The sequence below is a fragment of the Callospermophilus lateralis genome, chromosome 17, assembly GCF_048772815.1.
Source record: "Callospermophilus lateralis isolate mCalLat2 chromosome 17, mCalLat2.hap1, whole genome shotgun sequence".
Classification (NCBI taxonomy): Eukaryota; Metazoa; Chordata; class Mammalia; order Rodentia; family Sciuridae; genus Callospermophilus; species Callospermophilus lateralis.
Genome location: NC_135321.1, coordinates 59,964,841 through 59,974,770, shown reverse-complemented (window position 1 = coordinate 59,974,770; position 9,930 = coordinate 59,964,841). Strand labels below are relative to the sequence as shown.

At 51.0% G+C, this 9,930-nt stretch overlaps 1 protein-coding gene across 1 annotated transcript; it reads left to right on the top strand.

Moving 5' to 3' along the window:
• Positions 1 to 314: 314 nt before the first annotated feature.
• On the top strand, positions 315 to 9,698 carry LOC143382669 (NUT family member 2F-like). Its single transcript, XM_077105623.1, has 7 exons — positions 315 to 591; positions 3,921 to 4,557; positions 5,698 to 5,826; positions 6,867 to 7,006; positions 7,490 to 7,857; positions 8,223 to 8,339; positions 9,015 to 9,698. Exons 1-7 carry the CDS (start codon positions 315 to 317, stop codon positions 9,696 to 9,698), a joined length of 2,352 nt encoding a protein of 783 aa, XP_076961738.1.
• Positions 9,699 to 9,930: the final 232 nt, after the last annotated feature.

Sequence of the window (9,930 nt, the reverse complement as noted above, 5' to 3'; positions counted from 1 at the left end):
CAGACGAGCCCCCCAACAGCCCACCTACGATGGCCCGTCAATCACGGGGTGACTACAGCAGACTCAACACACTTGGCTCAGTGTGTTCCCTTCTGCAAAGTTGCTAAGGACAGGGAAATGAGCGTCCTTCAGCTAACAACCCGGATGCCAGGTGACAGTGTCCTCAACATTCACAAGATTCAGGCGGAACAAGAAGATGACAGTCACCACTTTGTCAGACACCTACAGGAGCCTCAGACCTGCTGACCAGGACTGCGCTTCTCAGGCACCAAACAGGTGCCCTGGAGCCGGGTTTCACACAGGCTGCAAGGGACATGGATGGAGGATGCTTCGACGTGGGCGCCGCACTGGCCATCTCACCCCTCACTGCCAGGCCTGCTGCAAGCGGCCTGCATCCCCTGGGCTGCCTGGCGAGGCGCAGGGGCCAGAGGAACGGGCAGGGACATAGTGGGAACAGAAGAGGTTCGCGGGTCCAGTACCTAGAGGCTTATGGGACTGAGTCTGGACGCCGCCATGGGAACCCAGCTGGCCATTGGGAACCCGCTGTCTGTGCTCGCGCCTGTGCCTTTCCCAGCAGGAGCCCCAATGGAAGTTGGAGCCTTTGAATGGCAGCCTGTGCGCGCGCCCTTCCAACCAAGCATGTGCTCAGGCGCGAGGGATGCAGGAGGGACACCCGTGGCCCTGCAGGAGGAAGAAATGGGCAGGGAAGCCTGCAAGGTGTCTCCGGCAAGAAGGCTCCCCATAAAGAGCTTCTGGGCTGGTCCTTCATTCAGTGGGAGCACCTGAAATGACAAAGTGATCTTCGCAGTTACAAACTGCTCATGCCTACAGTAGAGACCACCCTGCTGCAGTCCTTGGAAGCTAAGGAAGCTCTCTACCCTGAGCTCCTTCCCATGGCCAGTTTGCACAAATTGAATTTGACTAGTGTTATCATATGAGCACCTGTGGTATAGCAGTTTGAAGCAGTGCAAACTGATTGCATGGGTAAGGGCTGAAGCTCAGTGGCAAAGCACTGACCAAGAGCATACAAGACCCTGAATTCGACCTTGGTTTAGCAAATAAAATTTGCTTTGAAAAATCTGGTCTCCAGCATTCATTACAGTGTGTAATTATTTTTTAGAAAATTTAAAAAACCTGTGGAATGAGAACAGAGTTTTTCTGCACTGCATATTTTATATCACTGCTTCAAAAGAAATAACAAGGGAAGAAAGAATGGAAGAAGCTTCTTTTTAGTGCCTGAATATCATGGTTTGCCCCCCTCCTGCCATTTATTGAAAAGACTTATAATAAGGTGTTAATATTTCATGAACACCGAACTGTGTGTTTTGCAAGCCAGGGATGGGAGAAAAAAAATCATCACCAACAAAAACAACAAGAAAAAAACACTTTATACATAAAACACAATCCATACCCCACAGTTTTTTAGAGTACTGACTGTGTATACTGGTGATTTTGTGGCTCATGAGAGCCATGGTTCACTGGTCCTGCCCATCATTTTAAGCAAAGACAATTTGGTTGTTGAAAGAGAGGGTCACCTGTCACACCCCTCTCCTGTGGATTTTAGAAACTACTTCAAAATGACCCAGAGGCACACACCACTTGTGTCACCCCTGAATTGCCTGAAGGGAACTCAAAGTTCTTCTATACCTATTAGAGCTCTTCCTGGAATGTCTGCCCAGCCCCCTGCCCCCAGGCCAGCTGTCCTTGGCCCCTCCCCCCCTACAGAATGTCTGGATCCAACATTCCACTGTGGTTTACATTTAAACTTTGGCCAGCTTGGCTCAGTTGGACCCTGAGCATCTGTTACAGACAGGTCACTCTCTGGGTCCTGTACTGACGTTTCCCACTGTGGAGACTGTGAGACACTGTGTCAGGTGTCCTGCCTGGCCTTCAGAAGGAGGTGAGCCTGGACAGTCAGGGGTCTGTTATCTGAGGGCAGTCACCCCAAAAACCCTTGGGAGTAAGAATGGAGCACTTACCCTGTGGTCAACTGATTGAACAGAAGTAAGGGAAGGAAAGAGCCTTAGACAATACACTTGAAAAGGCCCAGGAAGCCCTGGGAAGACTGATACTGCTCATGGGGAGGAGGGCTCCTAAGACCCAGGTCCAGTCTAATCCGGGGAAGTACACTGGGTCAGCAGAAAGGAGAGAGGCCACGGGATTGATTCCTTGTAGAATGGACCCAGGTCACTGCATGGTTTTTTAGGCAGTCACAGATGGGGTCCCAGTGAGGCCTTCCTGGAGTCAAGATGCTGAGCCCTGTGTCCATTCTTCAGACACATGGAAGCTGCCTGGGATATCATTCTGAGGGGACTGACTGGGAGTCTCAGATCATAAGTGGGCAGGGGTAAGAAGTGTTCTTAGTTAGAAAACTGCCCAATGGGGATCTCAATGACCACAGATGCAGTGCGATATAGTCTCTGTGGGTGAGGCTGCAGGGCACTCCAACTGCCATAGCCCAGGGTCCCTCACAGACTTCCTGCCCAGGAAAACTTCTCCTTCCATTCAGACAGCAGGTGTCATTGATTCCAGAAGGGCAGGGAACCCAGGAAACCTTAGCCAACGTAGATTTGGGCCTCTGGGGGATCTTCTGAATCGTTATCACTTTCACACTCTGTGTGTGTAGCCTCAGCTCATTGTTTTCAAGACAACACAGAAGACTTTTGCTTATCTTCATGGTTTGGTTGGTACTCCATGATAAGGGAGCACATGTGGGGTGTTCTTCATTGTCCAGGATCACGTTTGAAGATGACTGGGTTCTTTTGAAGACAGGAAGGAGAATAGCACACAGTTAGGAAGGGGCTCTACTCATATTGTCATTGGAACTTAGGCAGCTGTCCCGATGGATACATGCAAGTGTTGAAGTGTGGTACACCTCCCATTCTTTGACCTCACTCAGCATAATGTCCTGGTGAACAGGAATGTGCTCCCAACAACTTGCTACAGGTAGCAGCTGGTGCAGGCCTGAGTCTCTGGGACACTTTCCTTCCCATTATTAGGAGTGCAAAGGAAAAGGACATCAGAATGGCTCTAATTCCCAGGCCCAATAAAAAAATGACCAGTGTCTGTGAAAACCTCTGGAAAACCCCAATCCTCACCATCCCATCAACTTCATAAACCTCAGTAACCTTTGCTGGTCAGCCCTGGAGAGGATCTCCGGGACTCAGTGTCTATCACATAGACCTCTTCCCTGGGAAAGGAGCTCCCTGCATTATGGCAGCAACCAGTGAGCACTAGGATCACAGATGGCCAGGATCTGTCCCCCATTTGCGTTTGGTGTGGGAAGTGCTGGGAGAAGCACCCCCATGCTGGGCAGGATGTGCTCCTGGGTGAACTACAGAATTCCTCAGCCTCTAGCTAGGCAGAGATCTCAATCAGGTGTTTCTTGTTTGTGTGTGGATGCCTAGGAATAAAGTGGAGGGGTATATAAGGAGTATTAGCAAAAGGAAGGCTGAGGAGGTGATGGGGGAATAGGTTTAGAACCTGTCACCTTCACAAGTGACCCTAAAGTCCCTGCATCTGCCCTGGAGAAGGTCCCTTTCCTGTTGGTGAGAATGAGGAGGAGCATGGTGCCACTGAATAGAGTCAAGTTGATCCATTTCTAGGGAGTCACCTAGGAGGCCAATGGAGTGTCTGCAAAGGATGCACAAGGGGCCTCTCAGAATCAGAAAAAGCTGAGGTGTCACAGTCAACTGGGAATCCTGGTGTACTGAAAATGAGATTTCTCTGGGTAGAACTATGACTAAAGGAACGGAGCAAGAAATTCACTCAGGGACATTTGCAAACTGCACAATTTCCCTGCCCAAGGGCCCTGAGCTGTGAGCATTTGTTCGCAGATTTCCTCTGAGTAAGAAACTGAGGGTCCTCAATCCTGCTGTCATTTTCCCTCCCCCATTCTCCGCTTTGCTTTGCCTCCACAGCATCTGCATCGCGGAGACCAGGCATGAACTTCAATCCTGGTGCCCACATGTCTGCATTCAGGGGCCTACCCTTTCTTCCAGCTGCCCCTGTGCCAACACACCAGCCATTCTGGGAGTTGCCCCTGGCACCAAGGGTGACTGCACCTATCTCCCAGGGTAACCCTCTAGTGCTGTCCACTTACCCTGGACAGTCATATGTGCCAGGGCTGTCCACCTCTGGAAAACATGGGCCACAACTGAGGCCAGTGGGGCCTCCTCATATTCACAACATTATCCACACTCAGACACCCCTCAACTGGAGGGCCCCAGGGGCCTTCTGTGGGGGTGTGGAGCATCCTGCTCCATTCCTCACAGCACCTTCTGCCCTGAGGACCACTGTACCTGCCTCAGACAGTGGAGGGATTCAAAACTATGGGATCCACTGGCACCTGGGCCTTCGCCCTCCAGCACCACGACCATTTGCCCAGATGGCCCCCATCATGTTCCCAATGAATGCACGCCAATGGCCAGGTACAGTGTACGGGGAGGGCACACTACCCACCTTCCCAGCTGCAGTGCCACTAGATGACTCCAGCAGACCTCCCAGCGTGTATGAGAACTTCTGGCGCTGGCAGCGCTTCAAGACCCTGGTCCGCAGGCACCTTCCTCAGACTCCTGATGTGGAAGCACTTTCCTGCTTCCTCATGTGAGTGTTCTCCTCAGGCTCCCCCTTGAGCTCTGTCAGGAGGAAAAGCATGGGTTGGAAAGAGGAGGCTGGGATGTAGGGGAACTGGACGAAAGGTCCTGAGGGTGAGGGGACAAGCTGAGACCAGGGAATGAAACGTGCCTTATGTCCGGTGCCTATCACAGCCCTGTGAGTGCAGGCAATCTTTGTCTCCAATGATCATCACCATCACATGGAGGACTCAAGGTCAGAGGAGGTTCCTGGGGGTAATGTGGGCCAGGAATCGAAGTTGGCTGTCTGACTCCATGCCTCCCCCAGTCATTTCACCTTCCACCATAGACCTGATTGTTCTCAGCACCAGGGACATCCCAACCACAAGTGGGTTTAGTGGTGCTGGCTCCAACACAGAAATCTATGGCTCCCCATACACATTGTCATGAACTCCTGATCAGGACCCTCTGGTGATGTCACACTCGAGGGGAAGCTGTCTTTGGATACTGCATGGGCATGTTCAACTTTGTCCCAGTTTGTAACTGCTCCCAGGCCATTCTGTGCCCTGTCTTCAGTCAGCCTGGGCCACCATGATGCTATGGAAAATTTGTGAAAAAACAAAAAGGCATTCCTTTCTCACAGTTCTTTAGTCAGGATTCCCAGGTAAAGGGTAACTGACCTAAAATCCCATGATTGCTCTCTCTTCTCCTTGCTTGAAAAGACAGCTGGCTCACCTGTGTCCTCACAGTGTCTCCTCCTTCTCCCAGAAGAACACTAATGCCCTCATGAGGCGCCACCCTCAGGATCTCATCTAACCTTCTAAGCACTAAATGCAGTGTCCAGATACCATTCCATTGGGGGTTAGGGCTTCAACAGGTGAATGTTGGGGGATAAAAACATTCATCACATAGTACACCTCAATGATATTTGAGGAATCCAATCACAATCATGCTGGTCAATGCAGCCCTTGGTGTTCAAGTTTTGTATAAGTCTCCTGGAGTCCCAATGTCAATACTTTGAGTTGAACATCATGGGGCAAATAAAACAAAGGTAGGAAATTATGCTGTTGGTCTACTGATAAAGGAGGGTGACCTTGTGGACACTGATCCTGATGAATTCCAGCCCAGTGCTTCGGTCTCTGTCCCGACGAGAGCCCACCATGACCATGGAAGAGGGCCTGAGGAAGGGTTTGCAGGAATGGCAGCGCACCAGCAACTTTGATCGGATGGTCTTCTATGAGACTGCAGAAAAGTGAGCCAGTTTTCAAGGCCCAGAGCCTACTGATGGGGGATCATGGTTTGCACAGCAAGGTCTGGTACAGACTGTCACCTACCTATGTTTTGGCTCCGAGGCATCTAGCTCTCCAAATAGCGGCTCCTTGTAGCTTGAGGCCTGGGCATTCTCTCGGCAACAATCCCAGAAACTCCAGGCTCCATACTCTTGATTCGAACTCTGCCTTGAGGTTCAGGGTCAGGATGGGGAGGAGGTACCAGCCCAGCCAGAGGGTCTGCTGCTGCTTTGCTGGCTCTGCAGAGGGGAAAAGTTGCACTAGATTCACTCGGGCCACCTGCCTGGGAACTGGTACCTCTTTCTAGAGTGAGGTCCATTATAACTCATCAAAGTGGCCACTACTTCAACCTGATGTTCCAGAAGAGGGTGGTGGTGGGGAGTGCATTGTCAGGGCCAGCCACCACCTCAGGTGCCCCCAGGACATGTCTCTGGTCCTTACTGCCTTTGCTCTATGTAATCCCAGCCTTTCTAACAAGGGAAGGGAAGAACCCACCCTCCTTGGAAGAAACCCAATGTTCTCAGCTTAGCTTTCACTTCCACATGACCCTGCCTGTAATTTGGTCTCCCAGGTGATCCTTTCAGGGCCCAAGGTCCCAGCCTCGGTACCCCTGAATTGGGTCAGGACCTCTGGTGTTCCCTGATATAAATCACATCCCTGACCAGTTTCTACAACTAAACTGATGATGTGGTTCCTCCTGGCAGAAACAGGAGAGAGCCAGAACAAGGATCAGCTAGGGGCCCTGCCTGGGTCCCTCAGATCTGATTCCCTTAAGCTGCTAGTTGATGTAGTGTTTCCCGAGAACTCTAGTTTTTCCTCTGTAGCAGCTCCCTCCTGTCACTGGCCGGACCTACTCCAGGACGCAACTCCACATTCCTGCCACTAGCTCCTGACTGGTAGCTTAGAATACTCCATCGCCTAGAATCCCACACCAGCACCTGCCTGGTATGGCTAACCTGATTCTCAGCTCAGCCTGTGCCTGCCTTACCCAAATCCCATCAAGGTTCATGGATTTTGAGGCTGCAGAGGAGATGGAGGATCCAAGGATGCAGTTGTCAGGGGTCTTCCAGTGCCGACCTCCTCCTGCAACTCCGAGGCTGGAAATCCGAAGGCCTCCAGTCCCTGAGGCTGTCCAACAGCCAGGTAGGGTACCCACATTCACACAGTAGTCCATGATAGTGTCCAAACAGTGAAAAAGGCCAAGGCAAGTTGTTGTCCCAAATAAGAACTTTTCCTTCAGTAGTGGAGATTCACTCTTACAAGAAAAAAAGCCCCTAACACCTGAGGTCCCTGCCACCCAGCTATGAACTGTGTATTGACTGGGCCAAGTACAGATCTCCTTTCTCTCCTTGTCTATCCAAAGAAACAACACAAGATCTGCCTGGGACTTGGGTCCCGGTAGGGTAGAGTGCATGCAATACCAGTCACTACAAATGTCCTCCCACTTGACTCTCCTAGATGTTGCATCTGGTGCACTATTATATCCCTCGCTTCCTGGGTCAGGTTGTCCTCATGCATGGCATACCAGGTTAGGTCCCCTGAACCCCTGAACCCTGCCTACTACCAAGTGTTTGGGATGAACATGGAATCCTCATTCACACACCACTCTGGTCCTCCCTGTCCTAGTGTGCACCTCCAGAAAGACCAACACTAAGGTATGGTCTGCCCGCTCATTAGCGGCCAAAACCAAGGCACCAGAGACCAAGGTGCCTGAGACAAAGGCACGCAAGTCCAAGGCACGCAAGAACAAGGTGGCCAAGACCAAAGGGCCTGAGAAAAAGGCGCCCGACGAGATCCCACCTGAAGCCATCCAAGAGTACATGGACATCATGGATGAGCTATTCGGGCCTACGAACTTTGCCACGTGGGAGCCCTCCTACTTGTCTACAGAAGAGCTTGCGGCAAACTTGGGAGAGGAAGGACTAGAGCAACAGGATGATTTATACCCAGATCCAAGTCTCATGAGCTATGTTGATGAGAACTTTGTCAACAAGGTGAGCTGGGCTTACAATCTTGGTGTATACAAGGTTTTGGCACTCATGGAATTGAGTTTCCTGGCTTAGAATCTCAGATTTATTTTGTGCGTGTGTCTGTGTGTTAGAGAGAGAGAGAGAGAGAGAGAGAGAGAGAGAGAGAGAAAGAAAGAAAGAGAAAGAGACAGAGAGAGAGAGAGAGAGAGAGAGAATGTGCATGCACACGTGTGCACTCATACATGGGTGTAGCTGGTACTTGGGATATAACAACCCCATGGTGCAAATGAGCATGGGATTATTATTGCTTCCTCTCTCTCCTAGAAGTCCTCCTGACTTGGGGCCATTTCCTCCCAAGGTCACTCACACTCTCTTCCTTCTCATCCCAGGCAGAGAATATAATTCATCCTCGCTTCCTGCAAGAAATGCTTTCCTCCAAACCATATATAAATATCTTGGCCCTAACAAAAGAACTGGAGCAGCAGGAAGGACTCACTACTGACCAGGTAGAAAGCAGAAGGAAGGTCTCCCAGTAGACCAGGGGTAGGTGATACAGAAGAGAGGCATGGACACCTGATAAAGAAGTGCAGGGACACCAGGAATAACAGTGGTTGGAAAGAAACAAGAGGTAGACAAGAAGAAAAGGGCACCAGGTAGAACAAGGAGATAGAGACACGAGGTTTACCAGGGTTTCAGAACAGACACCAAGGCACAGAGCAATATATGGCAGACTAGGAGACAAAGGGACACAAGTATACAGGAAAGGGAGTTACCACAGGTGGAGAGGGGAGCAAGGGATAGCAGGTAGATGAGGAAGGCACAGGACCTTACTCATGTGGCCCACAGGATGTTATCATTATCCTGTCTGTGATGGCTCCCTGAGTGAGTCTGTTCCAGAATACAGGATGTAGGATGAAAAAAAAAAGGAAGGAGACATGAGAGCCATGAAAGGGTTCAGGATATCAAGCAGAAAGGAAGCCCAGGAGTGTGGCCAGCAGACACTCAGTGTGTTTTTATGAGACCAAGATGAGTAACAGACTCACTTCCCACTGAAATATGATTGTCCTGATCCCTGTGGCCCATTTCATGCATGAAGAAGAGTTGGCCAGTGCCCATATCCTCCTTCAGCTTGTGAAGAAGCACCTTTGCAGGTGCCTCAAGGTCATAATATGTCCCAACAGGACACAAGAACTTCCGAGGCAGCTGCAAAACACGGTGCAGAGAAGCGGAAACATCACACTGATCAAGGGGCCAGCATGGAGGACTGGTCCACAGAGGTGGCTTCCCAGGTCATGAAGAGGAGCAGGACCATCGAGCCAGAGTTGCTGGGTTCAAAGGACACTGCTATCCTCCAAGGCTGTCACGGGTCTTCTTCATTGGGGAACATTCACTCCAACCATCCTCCCCCAAACCGCAGATCCTCCTCCTCAAACCTGGGGAACAAAAGTGTAGTGGGTCCCAGAAAAGCCACTTCTTCTGGGCGGCCACATAAGACAGCCAATAGCTGCAGTGTGGACGAGGACCTCCAAAGCCTGGATTTCCTCCTTATCTCCCAGCACCGCCTGCTGCCCTGGGAACTGTCCCAGAGCCAGGCCCCTCCAATAGAAACCCTGTGCTCAGGAGATCAAGCAATCCAGGCCCCACCTCCCCAGAGAGGACTCCTCAGCTCCCACCCTCCTCCAGGTGCCATGTCCATGAAGAGTGCTCTCACTGGACGCACATGCTTCATGAAAAACACACCCTGCACTGGGCCTCCCCTCCAGGTCACTGGAGGGCAAGATGTGGATCTGCAGCTGGCTAAAACCTCACAGGCTCTGAAGAGGAAGTGCACATCATCAGGCAAACTAAAAGAGAAGAGGCCCTGAGGACAGTCCTGTTGACCAGTGGCCTCTGGGGTGTCTGCCCCTCAGGCAAGATCTCACCTTGCTTCATTCTGTTTTGGAAGGTCCAAAGGTTCTTTATCACATAGGACAGTTCCTGTGGGTTCTCAGAAAAATGAAGGGAGTGGGAGGGTATAGTAAATGTAGAAAGAGGGTAGGGGGAGGTACTGAGAGGGGAGGGTCAAAATGTTCAATTCTGGGGGGGAAGCTGTACCTT